This window comes from Stegodyphus dumicola, chromosome 1 (genome assembly GCF_044657685.1).
Source record: "Stegodyphus dumicola isolate Sdum_Otavi_A_Nest chromosome 1, ASM4465768v1".
Lineage (NCBI taxonomy): Eukaryota > Metazoa > Arthropoda > Arachnida > Araneae > Eresidae > Stegodyphus > Stegodyphus dumicola.
Window position 1 is genome coordinate 216,135,557 of NC_140768.1, and position 21,553 is coordinate 216,157,109.

The following is a 21,553-nucleotide window of genomic DNA, read 5'->3' on the forward strand; positions in this document are numbered from 1 at the left end:
TAAATCTGAAAATTTTAAGTTAGCTTAGAAACTGTAATCATTCTTAAGTTTGATTTATGCAGACGTTAGATCAATAAAATTACCTTCCTGTGAAAAAGTAATATGGCATTGAATAACATGATTTTACACATCAAGATATACCCAGTGAAAATTCCTGAAATGTTTTATTTCTTAGTATCTCTGCAAGAATTGTATAAATAAGACTACCTCCCTTTTTAAAAAAAAAGTTTTAGTAAATACTATGAAGAAAATTGGTCACATTATTTACAGTTCATAATTAATAGAAAATAATTTCTTAGCTTATCAGAATTTATTTTTATCACATTCATAAACAGTACTAATTTAAACAAACATACCATTATGATTTCAATAACTATGAAATAGAAAATCCAAATCTGCATCTTTGATGGTCTAGTAGATTGGACGTATTGTTTACTACAATTCAGCAGGGTACTGAATAGTGAGACTCCCCAGACTGTAATATATATATATATTTAATTTACAAGGGAAAAAGCAACAAAACTATAAAAAATTTTTTGGTTTTATATAAGCATTTCTGTACATTTACAATTTTCATTTTTTTAACTATCTAGTTATATCAAAATGCATGATTTAGTAAAATATAATTCAAATAATTTAAGGTATTTTAGATCAAATACTAACTTTTCAATAAATGTTTTCATGCAAGTCTAATAATCAACATAATTATCAAGTTTTGACTTTGAAAATTATGTTTAGAGAAACTTGAAGCTGTAAATAGTAATAAATTTATTCAAAACTGAAAGTAAAGCATTCTTACTTTATTTTCTTTCTTTTACTATGGCAGATCTTTTAAAACAACAAAATCAAACAAACAAAAAATAAATGCATTCATGAAAGGACTTAGGACTTACTTATTATTCATGAAAGGATATATTTCAGCAATTACAAGTGCATGAAAATTCAGTATATATATATATAAAAAAAATGAACACAGATTTGGAACAAAGTACCTGTGTTTCTATCGCATAAAATTTCCTTTTTTAGTAGCATAATATCTTTGAGTTAAAGATTATATATTAAAGCAAATTTATAAAACTAAATTCAAAAATAAGAAATTAAATTATTTTTAGGGAAAACACTAAGCAAATAAAAAATTTTGAATTTCATAAATAAATGAAAGTTACATGCTTTATTTTTTGGCATAGATAATATTTCCAGAACAGATTTCTGAACAATTATTCATGTTAATATTGCCTTTCTTTTTCAATTAAAAGCTATTTCCTGCTTAATTACAATATGCTTTAAGATAAATATTAAAACGTTTGAGTAAAAATAATATAACTATAAAAAGGTGAGACACATACAAACAGGAGTGACACAAACAGTAAGAAACTGACTAGTGCAAAATTTTTTCCATTTATTGATTTGGTATTCTATGTCATTAACAGTACCAAATCCTGAAAATAAATGGTAAAATCCTAGTATACGGTGCAGCCTTGGCGTGATTTTGAAAATTATCGCCAACACCAAAAATGATCCAAAGATCAGCCACGTCTATGTATAACTATATATATTCTTTGAATGACCCGTTTACTACTCATCGTATATGTCCCGTTTTTACTGCTCATCATGAGGTCGCCAAAAGTAGCTAAATCCCGTGTGCACTGGATACTAGGATTAAACCAAACGAACCATTAGGCAAAGAATATGTATTGATAAGAAGGAAAGCTTCGCAGCAGCAGGAGTGGCTTCCTCCGAACGAAAAGGGACACAACTGCGCATGCGTGAAATATCTGTCGCCAAAAAGCGCCAAAGCTTGAAGCTGATGTCGAAGTTCGAACAGGTTCAACGGTCACGTTTATCAAGAGTTTAAAGCTGTGTGACTCCATTTTTCCCCCCTACATTGACAGATATAAAATCAGACATCAAACTGCGATATGAATACTGATGCCAAACGGAATAGCCTCGCTGGTAACCTTTTACGCCTCATTTTCAAAACAAGTTGCAGCCATTTCTTATCAGATTGATTGTTTCTTTCAATACTGGCATAAAATTACATAGAATTTTTACCAGATAGTTCTATTTTATGCCCTAAGACCATTCGCGGGAATTAAATCAATTAGGATGCAATCACACCGCTCACCTGAAGGCAAAAATATAGAAAAAGGGCAAAGTCAAGGGTCATCAGTTGTAATGAGAATACACTAGCGAATTAAAGCATTGCGGTTCTACATAATTTCTGTGTAAGCTTTTCTTGCAGATTGAAATAATTCTTGCATTTAAACTTTTATTCCAAATTAAGATTTAACTTGAAATTAATGCAGATAATTACTGTGTAGCTTAGTTTACGTGAGATGAGATCACTTGGAATCACGTGATATGAACCGGCGAATCAGGATCTTGAACCGTGAAACCATAGTAAATTCTTAAATTCATATCTTTTTACAAATTTATTGTCTTTATTTATTGGTTTTTTACAAAATTTTAAACGATATTAAAATATTCATGCCTTCAAAATACAAAATTCTTAGAACTAACATTTATCAGCCTTTTTTTTATGTGTATACTGTATGTTGTCGGCAATAAAGTCTGCTTGGCGAGATTTGCGCCAGCGAAACGGAAAAGTACCTAAAAGTTCAACTAGTAAAGCAAAAAAGCACAAAAATTCGAATTTAAATTATCGCAAAAAGTCAAAGAGCGATTCATCTTAACCTGTGTTCCTCAATTTCCTGTACACGTGGCGAAGGTGGAAAATCTTGGTGTGTTGGTGTATTTAATTATGGCAAAGCACGCTAGGGCTATTTGCCTAAGGGGAGGGATGCCTTCGTGGAGGACTTTCTAAGGGAAACTGGCTCGTATACACGTTACACATGGGAAAACCACGAAAACAACCATTCAGCCAGCCCGTTCGCGGGATCCGAACCTCGGACCGAACAACCAGTGTTCAGCGACTTTACCGCTCGGCCGCTGGTGGGCCCGGAAAATCTTGGACAGGTACATCACAAACATGGACCTTATAAGAAATAGACTAACCCAGTGGGCGGGGCGTGCGTCACCGACATGTCGGCAAGAAAGAGTACGGACGATTTGGTTTACTTTAGCACTGAAACCTATGGCGTTCGTATCACATAACTCTTTTTAATTATTAAATGTGATGCGTTGTATACTGATGAGATTATGAAAGCCAGAGTTTTTTCCAAATAGGATTTAATATATCTCATTAAAGCACTTTTTACTGCATTTCGCGCATTTTTTTCTCCTAATTCTTGTACAAACATCTTTACTTTGCTAAAACGTTAAAAACTCTAAGCAAAAAATTTATGAACTTAATTTTGTGTAAAAATAAAGTAAAATTAAATAAGATTGATAGTACGTGATGCTTTGAAATAAATAAGGTAAAATTAAACAAGATCTGATATATATATTTTTTAAAATTTAATGAACATTTTCAGGCAGTGATTTTCTAAACTATAGTAACATTACAAAACGATCATATTTATTATATGATCATTAAATTATTAACATTAAAGTGGATTAGTTATTTTAATATTTCATAAAATTCGGAGCATAAAATTTTCTGAGCATAATGAAGGGGAAAAAAAAAGATAAATTAAATCTAGAAGCATTCTTTTTTTAAAGTTTTGTGTGTTACCTATATTTATTGAATATCATGGTCTTTACCCGTAAACCACATACACTTGAAAACAGCATATCTTTAGAATTTCCGCACTGGAGATAAAACTGTTATGTTCCGTACAATACTCGCTCGGAACTCGTTGAGTTTGTTAATCAAAAATTCGTTAAAGTTTTACAAAATATGAAATAGATTAAAACAAATTCGAAATTCGGCCGTTCAGGGGGGGAGGGGAGGATTACATTATTCAAAATTTGATGGCTCTAGATACTGTCATTTTTGTCAGTGCGAGAAACATACATGCATGCATATTCATTATTTAATTTCTTTACATATAATACAGGGCGATAATATTTGGTAACAACAATTTGCAAGGAGCCACGGACATTTATAGTAAAACAGCGCAAAATGTCGCTTTGAAACTAGCAGCCTTTCTAGGCTACCACCCCTTTGGGCTAATAAATTAAAATAACAGTAAATAAAAAAAACTTATGCAGAATTAAAAATAAATTTTAAAAAATAATCACTATAAAATACAAGCAAAATTAATTATTCCGGTTAAATACAATTTTAATATTAGAATCAAATTTATAAAATTTTTAAGGAGTCAAAAGTCTTTATCACTATGATGTATTATGAAATATAATTGAAATAAAACTCCTTTACAGAAATTGTGCTATAATACTCATTCTAAATCGTGCTGCTTTTTTTGAAATTATAGTTTTAAAAAAGCAGCACAATTTAGAATTTTAAACAAAACTTTTAAAAATTCATTTTTTAATATTTTAGTATTTTTTACTTATTTGCACCAATAAAAAACCATAAAAATTGCAAGAGAAAATTGCTTGTTTGAAATTTTCTATTAGTTCAGATTTAAAATATTATTTTCTAAGAGAAGTAGTTACAAATTTCCTTACAGCATAGGAAAAGCTAAAAAAATATTCAGTCCTGAAAGCATAATTATTTGGAACGTTAATTATGCTTGATAAATATGCTAAATTTTTAAAAATCAATCTCACTTTCGAAAATAAAAATATGTAGAAATTCTAATTTGTGAAATGGGGCGCTAGAACCAGCTTTTTCTTGACAATTATACACGCTGCAATAGGCAACCAATGTTAAATTTCTGCAGGTCGTCCCTACTCCTCCGGATGTGATCAAGGTGACAACCGGCAACGCCTCAGAAGAGGGAGAAAACCCGTTTGGGTTGGGGGAAATTCTCGCAAACAGGTTCTGTCGCCAAATCCCTTGGCGTATAGTTCCTTTTCTTTCTAGTGGCGTAGAAGACAAAGAATCTCTCTTTGTAGAAGACAAACTGGTTTACATTACGTCTATGGAGGCAAAGAATCTGTAAGGGGAGAGAAATTCTTTGATGCCGGTTTCTTGCCTGCTATTTCGCACATGTGCAGAAAGGTACGGAGGGTGGATGGATTGCCCCTTTAAAATAAGCTTCAGGGACATACACAGTGTCTCTTCAGTTTGAAGGAGCCACATTTGCCTCGGGAAACCTTTACTTCTTCTCCTTAGAGATTCTTTAATGGAGACTTTCCTTCTTTACATAGACTTTCTTTGCATTAGGCACGTACACAAAAGAACAACACATGGAAAACCACATTTCCTACACAGACGTTATTTATAAAATTTTATATAGGTGAAGAAAGTACGAGTATTAAACGCTGAAAATATAAAATATTCACTTACTTTCTTCAAATAATTAGTAACATCGATGGATTCAGTCACAAACGCCAATCCACGAACAAACAGTATTCTTTGCGACTTTACCATTCTTTTCGACCGCCATTTCTGACTTCACAAATATCCCGCCACAACCGGAAGTAGAAAGTGTTTGCTTTGCCATTGGTCAGTGAACAAGAATTACAACGCTTTTTTTTTCTTTATAATTAAACATATTAAGAAAGCCTCTAAATTAGCATATGAAATAAACCTACTTTTGCATTATATAAATTTATATTCACAGCATCCCTATATTAAGGTAATAATTCAATTTTTCTATGAAAAATAAAAATGGTCTGTGTATGCGCATGCTCAGTGTATAATCGAAAATCCGGTTAATTTTTATAAGTTAGCGTAAAATTAACTATGCAGATTTTGAGTTCATTTAACTGGACCTTTGTACTTATCTGTAGATCTCCATATTAAGAATGTCTTTAACTGTTTCAGGAAAAATATAAAATATAATATAATTATTTATTTACATTATTTATTTATTTTTTCCTCGTATAAAAATTATTAAAATCGCTATATCATTTTTCCCGTACATTAAACAAAATTAAAAAATGTTAGCCTCATGTGATTTTTATAACAAAGATTAAAGGAACTGAAATATATATGCAAAATATCAGGATTCAGCTTGCAATTTCGTAGAGTTATTATTATTATTATTAAATAAAAATATTAGTATATCTTTGATTATAGTTAATGATCCTTTGGTCTACATTAAACTATTGTTCAAGAAGTTAAACATTTTCAAGCATCTTCTGCTCTATTTATTCTATTCCTCAACATGAAAGATTTGCTAGTCTTATTCCTATTTAAATGCCCACATTTGCTAAATAAAATAAGGCGATTATTGTACCAAACTCAATAAGTACACAAATTTAATATACAGCTTATTTCAGTTAAATGGGTAATAGGATTTTCATAAAAGAAATTAAATTGTGTAAATTAATGTAAGTGTTGATATGAATAAAAATAACAAATTTGATATAAGAAAATGAATAAGTTATTTTGGAAATCTTTAAATTAAGAAAATATAATTTTTTGAGAAAATGCACGTAAAGATTTAGCTCACATTTTAAAATTCATAGAAAAATTTTAGCCTCATATATGAATGCCCCTTTTTCCATGTTCGTGGAAAAGGAAAACAAAGTGAAATGCCAAAAATGCACTAAATATTTTGAATTAATAAAATTCATTTTCAATCTTTTTAGACTTCGTATAATATCCGTAAAAGTGACGAATGAAATATACCATAAGGGCAGTAGTTTCTTTCAGAACATTCAGATTCGTATAATATACGTAAAAGTGACGAATAAAATATACCATTATGGCAGTAGTTTTTTTCAGTAAATTCGGATTCGTATAATTTTCGTAAAAATAATGTGTGGAAAATAACGATAAAGAGTCAACAGTAACTTCAGCCTTTTCATTCGTATAAATTTCGTAAAAGTAACATGCAAAAAATACCATACGCTTATTTCACCAAAATTATACGTATATTTTTGGAGACGTGCTAGTAGTGCCTGGGTAGTATATGGTTAATAAATTATAATAATGCAAAATCAGCATGTGGGGAAAATATTATGAAAACATGTTACTACGTGATTGAATATCCTTATGTGCAAGTAAGAATAAATTTTCATTACTAAAATAGAAAATATAGATGAACACTTTCGGAGTAACAAGACTTAGCCTAAGAAATTATCTAGTTGCATAAGATAGCTTTACTTGTTACAAATATGCAGTTTGTTTAATCATAACTGTAACTCAACCTATATAAAAATCGTAATAAAAAAAGGAATAATTAAAAATGTTGCATGAAACACTTTTTTTACAATTTTTAGCGTTTTTTTGAAATGAACACCATTTATTATTATTTTCATTATTTATATTCTGCATTGTTAAGAGTGGTGCATGGATGTTAGTTATAAGTAGAAGCAAATTGATTTCAGCAGATGTACTAATAAATTTTCTGTATTTTAATAACATTATATTTTTATATATTCTTTGAAGTTTAGAAGAGGACTTATTATCTATACTTTTTTATTGCATAATATATCTAAATTTTTTGTTCTATGAATGTTTACTTGTGCTATATCTTCCTTTCCTTTTATTTGGCACACAATATTAATTTTCAACATATTTTAAATTACAACTTCTTATCTAATAAATTTGCATGCAAAATAATAGTTTTAAAATGATAAGTAAAAATAGGCATTATACTAATTATATTTTTAAAAATATGTACATTTGTATTATTTTACTAAAGTGGAGTTTAATATTTTGTATCATTATATTGCATCACATTTGTATTTTTTAATTAAATTTTTAAATGAATTTTAATTGAAAACTATTAATGAACTTTAATTTTAAGGCATAAAACTTGGTTTGTCTTGCTGCATGTTATTATAATTTTGAAGTTGTAGAAACATAAATACGCTGTAGCTGAATATCACTGCTGTCAGTTGGTTGCTATTTCACTCATTAATAGTAACAATGCCTGATACCTAAAGTGTTCAAAACCAGACATGTGATTGTCTGCCTGTGTTGTAACTATCAAGCAGTACATTTTTGCGACTATGAAATTGTCTTATTTCTGTATTTTGGAAAACACCCTCCTCTTTGAAATGATCTTTTTAAAAGCAGCATGAATTCTGTATCCTCTTGCTTGTCTTTGGGGTGAGAATTGTTTGGTATAAATGTCATATCATGACTCATTACAATACTATTGATATTTGTATCCAGTTAATAATAATTTATATCTTTTTTAGTATATCCAGCCTTGATACCTTTAACAGAAGTGTCATCCAGTTTGTGCTTCTTCTCCTCTGTCATATGCACATTTGCTTGAGTACCAAACACATCTATCCCTCGATGTACACGATTTCAGTTTTACACAGTTTAAAAATTAATGGATTTCAAAAACTCGGTAAAAATGTATGTTTGGCTGCATATATGCAAATATGTATATTTTAAGTCATTTTTGAATCTCTCTTTAGTAACACTGGTGCCAACAACAAGGATGGGGATTCCCCATGTTGTAAAAGGGAATCCTTGTAGTGTGCATAGGTATTTCACAACAATAAAGCTATTTTGTTCATATAAACTAGTGCAGTATCAGTATTGTAGCAGCAAGGCTTATATAATTTTTATCTATATATATGAATGTTTACTGATAAGTTTTCAACCTTTATATTGTTTGTGGCATTTTAAAATTTACATAAATTTTTGAATGTTTTATAATGCCAAAAGATTTCAAAAAATCAAATAAAAAGAAAAGCTATGTTTTCTTTTTATTTTCTTTTTTCTAAGCTTTAGAAACAAAAATTTAAATATTAGATCATTTACATATAAGAGAAAGAGTAACAGATGTTGCTAAATTTTACTCCATGAATGTAGCCACAGTAAGGAAAATTAGAAAAAATGAAGACTCTAGTAGAAAAAATGTAGCAGCTGGTACATAGAACATAGAACTTGCAGCAGTAAGAGTGCTATTTCATATGTAAGAGATGATACAGTGGAAAATATGGAAAAGGCATTATATGGATATGTGTAGAAGACTAAAATCAAAACAAGATTCCAATAGCAATGCTCTGTTGAAATTCAAAGGTAGCAAAATGAAACAAACTTACACTTTTTGTCACAGTGGTCTGAAAGAAAAGCGAAAGACTCTTATAAAAAAATTAATCATAGTTTCTCGAGAAATAAGAGGTTAAAGTATAAAAACAACAACATCATATGCTGTAAAGAATTATTGGTGTAGTTTGTGTATCATAGGCAGTACCATCCCAACTGTAATGCTAGACGTGATAAATGTATGGTACTGCAAAACACATTTGAACTTCCGTGAATAAAGAGAAATTAATCTTTTAAAGAAGAAATGTATTGGTCTCCTACTTTCCTTAAGCAATGATAAATATTCTGATTACAATAATTAACTTCCTCAAATTAATATTCTGAGAGGGAAAAATTTCATTAGCATTTATTTTTCAAATAGCCTTTAAAATGATCTCTATTTTAAAAATTTATTTCTATTAGTATTTGAATTTTCTATTAAGATCTAAATTTTTAAAAAATCATTTGTATCTTCAGGATGTCACTAATGATGTAGAGGAGGAGCAAAGTGAACCTGACAGTGACATGATGGTTATTGAAGAGGAGGTAATTTTCCATTCTTTGTAGAAAACGTTTATAACAGTTATTTGTAGTTTATAATACATCCAAACTTTTATTTCCCATATTTCCAATTTTTTTTACTGTAATCTAATGGTTATTTATTGCAATATTTTTCAATGCAATACTTTCCAATTTATTAAATACTTTCGCTCTGTATATTCTTTTCTTTAAAAAAAAAAAGGAAAGAAAGAAAAAGAAGCATGAGTTTTTAATCTGGCTACAAATAAACTGAGAATTCAATAAAGATAAATATTCTATCTGCATGCAAAAGACAGGCAGAAATGCTTTGGGCTAATCTTCTTTTTTTTTAAATGTAAGTCAATCAATGAAAAACCATTAATTTTAATGAATTTTTCCCTCTAGCAATTTAACCATGATATGCTAACCTGTTAAAACCACTTGCCTGTCTTCTAAGGTGACACATACTGATGTGTAGAAACCACACAGGAGAAGAGTTAAAAGTGCCCTTTATTAAACTCTTTAAAACTCACAATGCGAGGACTTGATGCTAACACACTACTCCTCATTCGGGCGGTAACTCAAATAACAAGAACTGAAATAAAATTCAAAGATATTAACAAGTCATATAAATTACTTTACTGGACTCAGATACTCTTGTTACTTAAAGCCGCTTCGAAATCTAGTTGCAGCAAAGTATGTTATGCCGCATTAACCAGCAATAAATGCAGAAATAGAAGCTCACACTACAGAGGAAATGGCACTTACCCAAACTCTTTAACTTTCCCTTCTACAACTCAGTATTTAAACTTTTCCTCTTCAAGGTAGAATTTGCATTACTTCACATGTGCTACCAAATTTAAATATTCTGGCATTGACAGTTAGGAAAATGAAGGCTTATAGGAAAGAATGTAAAATTCAACTAAATTGGTTATTTAAAATAAATACCTACAGTTGCCCCTGCCAGAATTTAGCAGACTTGGATAAAGGTCCTTAAAGACCTGATTCAAACTGTTAAATTCTATATCTAACAGGCCCTGAGCCCCATTTACACAGTACGAAACTTAATTATAACAGAAATGATTTTTTTTCCTCGTTTTGTTCCCATGAATGTGCTCATTAGGACATTCAGTCTTATCCTTCCAGTCATTTGGAAGGAATAACTATGAATACATGTGTCTGTCAAACAATAAATAACACTTTATTTTCACAACACATTAACCCTTTTATTGAATTTCTAACTCTCTTGTATTTACTGTAGCTTTCTCAAGTTTTCTGAACATTATGGTTTCTACGGGTTACATTTGCTCATTACACATTCATGCTTTAATTTAAACTTAGTCCCCTTTTGGCTCTCCACAGTGTGTGGTGAAAATCTTAGTGCAGTATCTCAAAGTGAAAAAATGCTGCACCTAAATACATATCAACTTGTTAGCACATGACGACCTTCATAGACACAGCCTAAATTGACTTCTTAATCCCCCATGAGCTAGTAAACATGAAAATTAACTAGAGTGTAGGTGGTGAGCCCTACAAAATGCATGCATAAAAAAAAATTTCGCACATTCTAGCTTAAACGCACTCAAACTTTCGCTTGAAAATGCATGATTTGATTTGACTTACTTTTTGTTTCTGCCATTTCATGATTTTCTTAATATATTAACTTTTAAATACATTAACTTTACATCTGAGGTTTTTAGCACTAAATAATTATTATATATGCTCTTTGAGATTTAAACCTACGTTTGCAGCACCATTAACTTTAACATAACAGATATTTTTATATTTTACAATCAAATACTTTTATCACAATAGAGAATAAAATGAAAATTTTACTTGAATCCTTTTCTCGCCAAAAGTGCGAACCTAAAAACAAATTTTCATTAACAAGTACTAATACGAAGCTGCTTGTATCAGGCCAGAACTGTTGGCATTTTAACAGAAATAGTCTTTCGACTAACAAAACAAACTACTAGTTCTTTACATTAACAATCCATTTTTAGAATACACTATAGCTTTGTGCTTTAGCCAAGTAAAACTAAAATAAATTTAGTCCTTAACTGAGGCAAATTGACTTTACATAGTAACTTTGTAATTTAAGGTAACTTTACAAAACAGAAGAGATTTATTGAAAAATTCACTTGCCTTTGTTTTTTTATTGCTTGGTACTCAGCCATCCTTTTATTGCAGAATTCCTTCCAAGTTGTGTTATTCACGCTGGCGATTTTCAATCTCTGCCTTCTTTCCACTGGTTGAGGTTCGCCCTGCCCTTTTTCCCTTCTGAGCATCCTTCTTTTCGGCTCCAATGGTGCTGTCTCCTGTCTTTTCCTTTTGCTGGAAGGAGCGCTGGTTCTTGGAGTGCTGGAAGTCGGGGGGACTCTTGGTTGCGGTTGCTTTGGTCCTTGCTGTGGCCCTTGACCTTTAGGTGATCTCTTCTTCATTTTACCCACCGATGCTCTTGTTTCTACAATTCTTTCCATGCACCTCCTCCTTGACGTATTCTGGGGTTGTCTACTGCAAGACCTTGTCAGGGCATGGGCATCCTTGTTCCTAGCAGGGTTCTTGCTTCTTGACGATCCTTCACAATTATATTTTTTTCCTGCTGGACCTTCCATCTGTGGCAGGGTTCTTTTCTGGGAACTTCTTCGGCCTGTCTAAAGCCTTGTCATCTGGTCCGTTCTTTGTCTTTTTACTGATGGTGGAAGCACTTATGGGGCCAAAGGTGCCCTTGGGGGAGGCTGCCGCCTCTTCTGATTTGGAAGCCAGCAAGAAACTATTCAACATATCAAAGGCTTTATGGTCATAAAATTTCTTTAATTGATTTGGACTGGCCTTTATTCTTTCATCCGAATCTGAGGTAATATAAATAACAGCACCAACAATTTGTTCTATCACATATAGCCTTTCAGACGTATGGGAGAATTTCGCTACAAAGTTCTCTGGTTCACTAGACAGCATAAATTTTTTTTCAGCACCTTATCCTCCACTTTAAAATTTAATTGATGGCATCTTCTATCATAATACTATTTTTGCTGCCCTCTTGTTACATCAGAATTCTTCAAAGTTTCATCAATCAGCTTTTGAATGTTTTGCTGTTTAAATTCCGGCTCCCATTCTTGGAAGTTATCCAAAAGTGTCAAAAATCTTCCTACCCAGAAATAATTCAGGGGGCATTTTACCCATCGTATCATGCTTGGCAGTTCTTAAAGCATAGGCTAGTTCATCAATGCAGCCATCCCAGCTTTTCTGATATTTTTTAACATAACTTCTAATAATGTTTTTATTAACTCTTTCCATGATGTTTGCATGTGGTCTGTTCAGGACCATTTTCATATGCTGTATGTCAAGGTCTTTACACAAATTTTCAAAAATTTGACTAACAAACTGTTTACCATTATCACTTAATTCTTCTAACAGTACACTGTATTTTAAAATATACTTATGTAAAAACACATCTGTGACTATTTTAGCTGATGCTCGCTTAAACGGAATTATTTCTATCCACTTAGAAAAATCATCAGCAATCACCAAAAGATATCGGTTTTTATTTAACTCATTTAGGAGAAAAGGGCCAAGAAGGTCTATTTCAAGAATTTCATTAGGAAAAGTTGCATGAATACTATTTAGATACTCGGCCGAGTTATTATTAGCCTCGTTAATTAACTGACATAAATTACAGAACCTCACATATGCTGTCACTATTTTCTATAGTTGCGGAAAATACACCACCTTGCATACCCTACTCACTGTTTTCCTCACCCCTAAGTGGCCAGCCGCTGGTGCGTCATGCAGTTCCTGCAAAATGCTTAGCCATAATGTGGCTGGGATGACTGGCCTATATTTGTGGTTTTCATTTATTGATTTAGTATAGAATAACAAATTATCTTAAATCTCGTAATTTTGGGTCGTATTTCTAATTGCAGCAAGGTCTGCATGTTCAAAATTATCAGAATCCCTTAAATAAGTATAGATATTATCAAATCCTGGATCCTTTATCAACTCAGAAGTTATCGTTTCCCTGGAATCTAAAACTTCAGATGTTAACATAGCACATTTTAGTTGATCACCGTTTTCATCCAGTTTGATTCTTAATAACACGTCAGCCACAGTATTTTCCTTGCCAGGAGTATGCTTAATTATTAACTTGTAACTTAAAGGCCCATCTAATTAGTCTGGGAGTTAAATTTTTTCCAGAATATAGTCTAGGCTGCATGGTCTGAATAGACAGTAATCGGTGTTTTCCCAAAATAAACTCTGAACTTCTGAGCTGCCATTAGCATGACTAACATTTCTTGTTTGATTGCCATATAATTCCGTTGTTGCATTTAACGTTTGGTAAAAAATGCCAAGGGATGCCCTTTTTGCATTAAAATTGCACCCACAGCATAATATGAAGCATCAGCCGCAATCTCCCAAGTTCTCGTCCCCTTCCGGGAATTTTAACACCGGTGTATTAATTTAGAGCTGCTTTCAATTGTTTAAACGCCATGTTTGCCTCCCAATGTCCAAGAAAACTTCGATTTCTTTCATTTCTACACTAACAAAGGTTCAACAGTATTGGCAAAATTTTGAATGAAAGAATGGTAATACGAGCGCATGCCTAGAAAAGATGACAGTTTCTTTGCCAAATTTGATAGAGGATAATTTTTTACTGCTTTTATTTTGGAATCCTCAGTCTCGATACTCTTAGCTGAAATTTTGTACCACAGATATTGTAATTCTTTCATTGCAAACTTATATTTTGATGCATTAACAGTTAACCCTGCTTCCTTTAATAATGAAAAAAACTTCATGGAGATCTTTCACTGTTCCTCAATAGAATTCCTCAACAATTGTGCAATGTCAATAAAATAAATTTATGCATTGCAGTTTTTTAAAAATTTCCATATCATGTCAGTGTAGTCTCAACTCTGGTATTTTCAAAAGTTAGCCATATGTGAAATTTCTTTTGATCAAATCAGTTGATGTTACAACATATATTTTGCATAATTCCTGAGACAAACATTAAGGTTTCTGCAACATTTCTGCAATTTAATTTTACTATGAGTTCATGAGTTAAGTTCATTCCTTTTGTCATCCAAAAACTGAAACTGTATTTCCTGTAAGAATTAATGTGAAATGATTATTCTATCCCTACATTGTAGGTGACTGAAATCAAAATTTACTACAGTGCCTTTTGCTCGGTTTAATGACTAAGTGTTTTCACAGAAAACTGAATTGTATTCCCATTGCAGAATGGAACAAACCATAACTATCTTTGTTGCCAGCCTGTTTGCATGGGTTCAACGATAGGTCAAATTACTTGTTTTCAGTATTCTTTAATCATTTCACCATTATTGGGGCCTGCTTGAGATTCGGTATAGTTAATGTGAATTTTTTTGCTGTCCCTGTTTTAAAATGTTTCTAAAAGGAGACATAGCATACTATAGGCAATACAGTCAAAGTCAAAAGTCAAAATCCGGACTCATCGGGACTTTGGCGACTCCGGATTATCGATTTTTCCGGATTATAGATCATCAGTTTAAATCTGGTAAGATGGCATGCAGAAATTCTAAAATTAAAAATATGAACCTGTAATTTATAAAATAATGAGCAATTATGATCTAAAGGGTATCAAAATTTACAAAAAAAGAAGCTTAATATTTATTTGTTTACTTTATTAAACATTTCTTTCAACGCGCGCATGCGTACCTTACGCATAGCCGAAATTAGAAAATTGCAACCAGAAAACTATTTGATTTGTATTCGTGATATTTATAATGACGAGGAATTTGATTTAAATCATATCAAAGACGGAGTACATCAAGATTAAATACTACATTTAGTAAGGAATTATAAGCCGAATAAAATAAAAACATCTGCTCTGAAGATAACGATAGTCCTGACAGATCAACATCCAGTTCAATGCGTGCCGCGACGTCCCTCCCCCGCACAGAGCAGCGTGAAATTGATAAACAGATTTCGGAACGGTTAGATAAACAAAGGATATACCTTTATTCATTTTATGTAGCAATTCGTTTTTTGTTTGATGGATATCGAAACATACTTTCGTTTTCTAGATCCTTTCGGAGCTCCAGCATCGGAAATTCTATTTGACATAATCGAAAGTTCAAGCTTAGTTTTATAAAATTGCTCTTACAGTCTGCAAAAATAATAAGCCGGATCCAATTCGAAGATTAAGGAACGACGCAATCATCAACATTAACTGAAATAGATAATTAAATAATTTTAGCTTATACCGTCCATTATACATTAAACGCGCATGCGAAAACGTATTCTGTGCTTGCGCAGACGCATATGCGCAGTTGTAAATGTCTTGTGCGAACGCGTAAAACGGCTATGAGCATGCGTCAACGCGGCGCATGCACAGAAAGATTTTAGCTTTGAGGTCCGGATTATAGATCATTCCGGATTATGGGTGTCCGAATTAACGACTTTTGACTGTATTATTGACAATGCATATGCAGTAGCTTGTTGCTACTTTGTCAAGGAGGATATTCTGACATGAATTACTTCTCCTACAATCACCTTTTGTTGCTTTTTCTGATGCTATTCCATTTTTTTTCCTCTTTAAGCTCATTTTATTGGTGTTTAGTAATTCTTCGACATCTTCTGTGTTAACTTTCAGTCGCAATGTTTTGCATATGGAAACAGTATCATAGAAAAGAAAGAAATACTCAAATTAAAGTCCTCAAAAGTTTTGCGTGCAGCACACACTGGTCATGATTTCCTCCAGACTGAGTTTGCAGTCCTTTAGTAAGTCAGTGCTACTATCATTTATTAAAAGATTTTAAATGTATGTTTAACAGCCAGTCTCAGTCATTACATATTATGAATACAAAAGTTCTTTTTATTTTTTAATAGTGGTTAGAAAGTTTTGTCATTTTTCCAAAAATGTACTGCAAAATTATTGTTACCATGTTTTTACTTCCTTGTACAAAGGAAGTATTGTAATTGTGAAAAATTATGGGCATGGTATTTCAATGAAAGTATCCATTTTGATTGCTCTCAATTCCATTTGGTTGATGTTTTTGAATTACATTTGTACATATGGACAGAAGAAAGGACTTGTTTGTCCCAAAACGGATTGTGAAAGGGATTTAAAATAAATGAATTCATTAGAGGGTTTTTTTTTTTTTTTTTTTTTTTTTTTGGTGTGTGTGTGTGTGTGTTTGTGTATGTGTGTGACATCGGTACATACATGTATGTATCTCGCTTAACCCAAAAACACTCAAACATGCAAAAACGAGTAGCCTCAGAATGTTGAAATTTTGTTATATGGGACTGATATAACATGTTTATATGCACCTACCTTTTTGGTTGCAGTCGGCTGCACGGAAAGTGTATAAGTATATGTATATACTTACCCAGCTTGGTGAACACACTTTTTTCATTCTTATATGCTAGTAGATTGTGCATTTTTTGCTTTGAAAGTGATTGAATTATATTGTTCTTATGTTCCAGTTAAGGCTTTCATTATGCCTTTAGTTAATATAGATGCAACAGTATAGAATTATCAACACTTTAAAAGTTATTCAAGTTTGAATGAGCCTAACGATGGTTTGTTTACATTTGAAACTTAGTAGTATAGTGATTTAAGTCTCTATCTGCACCAACTTCAGTGTCTTCTTGCTGAGTGGGGCCAAAAGTTTTGTGCACCAATAAAGCTGTCTTTTCGCCTAATTTTAATTTTTTTTTTTTTTTTTTTTTTTGAGTCTATTTGATGCTTTAGATTTTTCTGTATTTTAAATTTTTAATGAAGGTGTTTTGGGTTTTCATATATTTTTTCCTTGCCATGAAGTGAGAACTAAGTTGACTGAATGAGAAATATATCTCTATTGAAATTTGGGGAAATAAGTTTAAATGAAATGCGTCAAAAAATGGGCATAATTTAATAGGCTGTATAAGAATGTCATATGGTGTCCACATCAGATTTTTAAAAAAAATAGTGGTACAAACTTTTATAATTGCTAAAGGACAAACTTTTATAACTCTGAAAATATGTAATAGATTTTATAAAAGGTTTTAGCAGTATGAAGTTTGATCATTAGTGATTTGTTTTTCTGTCAACTGGAAATGACTCTAGAAAATGACAAGAATGTACCAGTGTCATCAAGAAAGATTCTAGCGAAAAAATCAACTGGGACACGAGCTATTCAGTCTAAAAGCAAGCAAGTAACTAAGATTGAAACCTTTTTCTTATATATTTGTTGCTTTCTTCCTTCCCCCTTTTTTTCTTTCTTTAAATTTCTTCCCCCTTTTTTCCTTTCTTTAAATTGCTTCCCCCCTTTTTTCTTTCTTTAAATTTCTTCCCCCCTTTTCCTTTCTTCAAATTTCTTTCTCCTCTTTTTTTATTTATTCTTATATGGGTAGTTGTATTTTTATTTTATTTTTAAGGGACTTTTTACTTAAAAACTTAATATTATAGAGATGTAATTGTATATGATGTTATATGTATTTACAACAATTTTCTTTTTCCTGGCATTTTTCTGTGACATTGTATACAGTAATTATATTTTTGAAAAATGTCTGATTTTAGTGCATATCCTATATTGTTTTGTAATATTTTAAAGGAAGAGCACCTGATTAATAGAAGAATTATTTATGGGGCATAAAAACTTAATTACAAAGCTTCGTATATGTTATTTGATTGAAACCTGAATATTTCAAAGCATGAATAAGCTCATTCAATGTTGTATCACATCCCTTTTAAAAACAGTTAACTAGTAACTTTTCAAGACGCTCATTGTGGCACTTTTATATGTATTTGCTGCTTACTATACATTGTATTAAATATTTGGATGAGTATGTGGACACTTGGTTCATTCTCAAGAATTCTTAACTTTTATTAGCTAATGAAAATGTCAGAATTCTGCATTATGTATGCAGGAAATAATAAAGAAAAGACTCTGCATAATATATGCAGAGTCTTTTCTTTATCATTTCCTGACCTTCCTTTTCGTATCTCCTTCTCCCTTATAGAGAATTCTTTTAATGCATCTACAATTCTTGCTTTGTCATGAATTACCTCTTTCAAATGATGCTGTGATCCTGAATTTTGTAATTTGGAAAAACACTTAATGTATAGAAGTATATCTCCTAAAACATGGTAGAATTAATTTTAAATTTTAGCAAATTTCAGAAAAGCACTTGTGGCCAATTTAACAAAAAAGTACCAAATTATTATATATTGAAATGCAGAATTGGTAAATTTCTCTTTAAAAGTGTATTGAAATTTCATTATTTCTTTTTGACTTTGCACATTTTTTTGCATTCCTTGCTTCATTTCTTTCATGAAGCTTCATTTTAATTTGAATTTAAAAATTTGTCTTAATTTACCTTATTGACTTGCACTATATTAGTTTACTTGCAATGATGCTAATCTTCATCAATACCCTTGGTAGGCACTGATATAGTCAGCTTAATTTTAGTTTAAAATGTTGTTTAGGTTTAATGCATGGCTTGTATAAGTGGTATGTTTGTTAGCCACGAGTGGCTGTTAACTGTAGGCAAATAAGGGATTTTACTCTTAGAGCCTTATGTGGAGCCTAACATGGTAGAATTAATTTTAAATTTTAGCAAATTTCAGAAAAGCACTTGTGGCCAATTTAACAAAAAAGTACCAAATTATTATATATTGAAATGCAGAATTGGTAAATTTCTCTTTAAAAGTGTATTGAAATTTCATTATTTCTTTTTGACTTTGCACATTTTTTTGCATTCCTTGCTTCATTTCTTTCATGAAGCTTCATTTTAATTTGAATTTAAAAATTTGTCTTAATTTACCTTATTGACTTGCACTATATTAGTTTACTTGCAATGATGCTAATCTTCATCAATACCCTTGGTAGGCACTGATATAGTCAGCTTAATTTTAGTTTAAAATGTTGTTTAGGTTTAATGCATGGCTTGTATGAGTGGTATGTTTGTTAGCCACGAGTGGCTGTTAACTGTAGGCAAATAAGGGATTTTACTCTTAGAGCCTTATGTGGTTTAATTTCATTTTGATTGTCTACTAAATGTATCATTTATTCTATGTTATGTTTTACTACAGCCCATTTACTGATGACAGAGATTTTCTTGAAAATGTGCAGGAAATTTCATTTTCCATTTAAGGTAGAAAGGAATATTTCTAAGATTTTTCCTCCCAAGACTAACATACTTTCTTTATTATGTACTGCAAATATTCTCACCTATTTTTTATCATTACTTTTTGGAATTCTGTAGGTCATATATTGTTTAAAAAGCGAGAGACTGCAGTAAGATTATAAGAAAACACATTATTTTGCTTTCTATGGACCTCTGCTTTTATCAAATGGATTCAGTATTCTCGCATGTGTGTTAAATACAAGCATCGTAGGGTTCAGTGTAATGTGGCTGGACAGTAACTTCTTTTATTTTATTAAGGTATTTCTGTAACATTCTGTATGTTTGAGGTACAGAGTTTTTTTAATTTAAAACTTTCCAACCTCGTACTGATTTTCTTTCTTATAAAAAATGCTTATATTTTTATGCATAATATTTGTATGTCACATCATAAAACAGAACTCAGTTATCAGTAATCCTAATCATTCGTTTTTAATGCATAGGTAAGGTTTCATGTGTTTTAAAGGATTCGAAAATAACTATGGATTTAACAGGAAAAACACTTTAATTGCAGATATTTACAAAATTTAGAAGCAGTTATTCTTACAAACAACGTTAGAGCTTAATTTAAAACATAAAACTTAAAACAGAGTTGAGTTGTAGCTGGTATTACTCAAACAACCTCCCACCTTGCAATTTGTAGGATACCTATAAATTGCAACAAAAGTTATAAATCAAGTCTATTGGGAATTTTAACATGTCGACCAGCTCTAGTGACAAAATCTGGGACTTTGGGTGATGAATCATCATCTTCACTGGAATCTGAATCATTAGCTGCAGGGCGTAGAGGCACTTTGATCCCTTCTAGCATCTTGGGCAATAAATGGTAACGTTTCCGAACTGTTGATTTCTAATGGATGAAGTTTCTGGAATGGTCTCAACTTGTCTCCATCAGCTGTTCTCACTCTGGCAACTCTTGAGTGCCCATCTGCTCCAGAAAAGACTTCAATGACGATTCCTAAAAGTCAATTGATACGCTTGCCATCAGTTTCTAGGAGAACGACCTTACCTTTATGAATCAACATTGCTAAATACTCATTCCAAAATTTCATTCTTAAATCCTGCCGTAATTTTTGTACAAAACACAATCTTATATTTAGGATTTTACTGTCGATTTCATCTAAATCAGTTGTTTCACTGCTAGGAATACTTTGTAAGAAACAAGCGGGAGTTAATGGCTTCAGACCTTCCGAATTGTCTTCAATATATGTAAGTGGCCAAGAGTTTATTGTAGCTTCGCAGTCACATAGAATAGTTTCCAACTCTTCATAGTCGAGACTTTTCCTGCCCAAAATTCTTCTTAGCATCTCTTTCAACATTCTAACCATGCGCTCCCACCATCCTCCCAACCAGGCGGTCGTTGGAGGGTTGAAATTCCATTTGATTTTCTTGATAGTGGAAAATGACAAGATCTTCCAATCTAAATTTTTTAGAGCTTTGCTTGAACCAATGAAGTTTGTCTCATTGTCAGTGTAGATTATATTTACTCTACCTCTCTGAGCAAAGAATCTTTTTAAAGCCATAATAAAAACTTCTGTAGACAGGAAATTGACTAATTCAAAATGGACAGCCCTATAAATGGCACAGGTAAAAAGTACAACCTATGTCTTTTTACCAGAATGCAAATACAAAGGGCCTGCAAGATCAATCCCTAAAACTTCAAAAACTGCAGTGGCCTTTATTCTGTTCTTAGGAATAGGCGCAAAAGGTGGTTCTGTAGGTTTGGCTTTGAATTTTTTACATGAAATACAACTAGAGCTAACTTGTTTTGCTAATCTATTGATCGAAATAATCCAGTAAAATTCTTGTGACTTCCATAACCATTCTGGACCTTCCCACCGTTTGCTTTTCAATAAATTCTTAGCATCGCAACCTCTTGAAGGCAAATCTGCTGGGTTTATATGCCCTGGCACAAAA

At 31.7% G+C, this 21,553-nt stretch overlaps 1 protein-coding gene across 18 annotated transcripts in view; it reads left to right on the plus strand.

The window, feature by feature from the left end:
• The window catches only part of LOC118201136 (uncharacterized), a 385,427-nt gene that overhangs the window by 137,935 nt on the left and 225,939 nt on the right, over positions 1-21,553 (plus strand). For all 18 annotated transcript variants that reach the window (XM_085825487.1, XM_085825518.1, XM_085825505.1 and 15 more), the window contains one exon: positions 9,449-9,517. In XM_085825487.1, the coding sequence (XP_085681613.1) occupies positions 9,449-9,517 (69 nt within the window). The remainder of the gene's footprint in view (positions 1-9,448; positions 9,518-21,553) is intronic.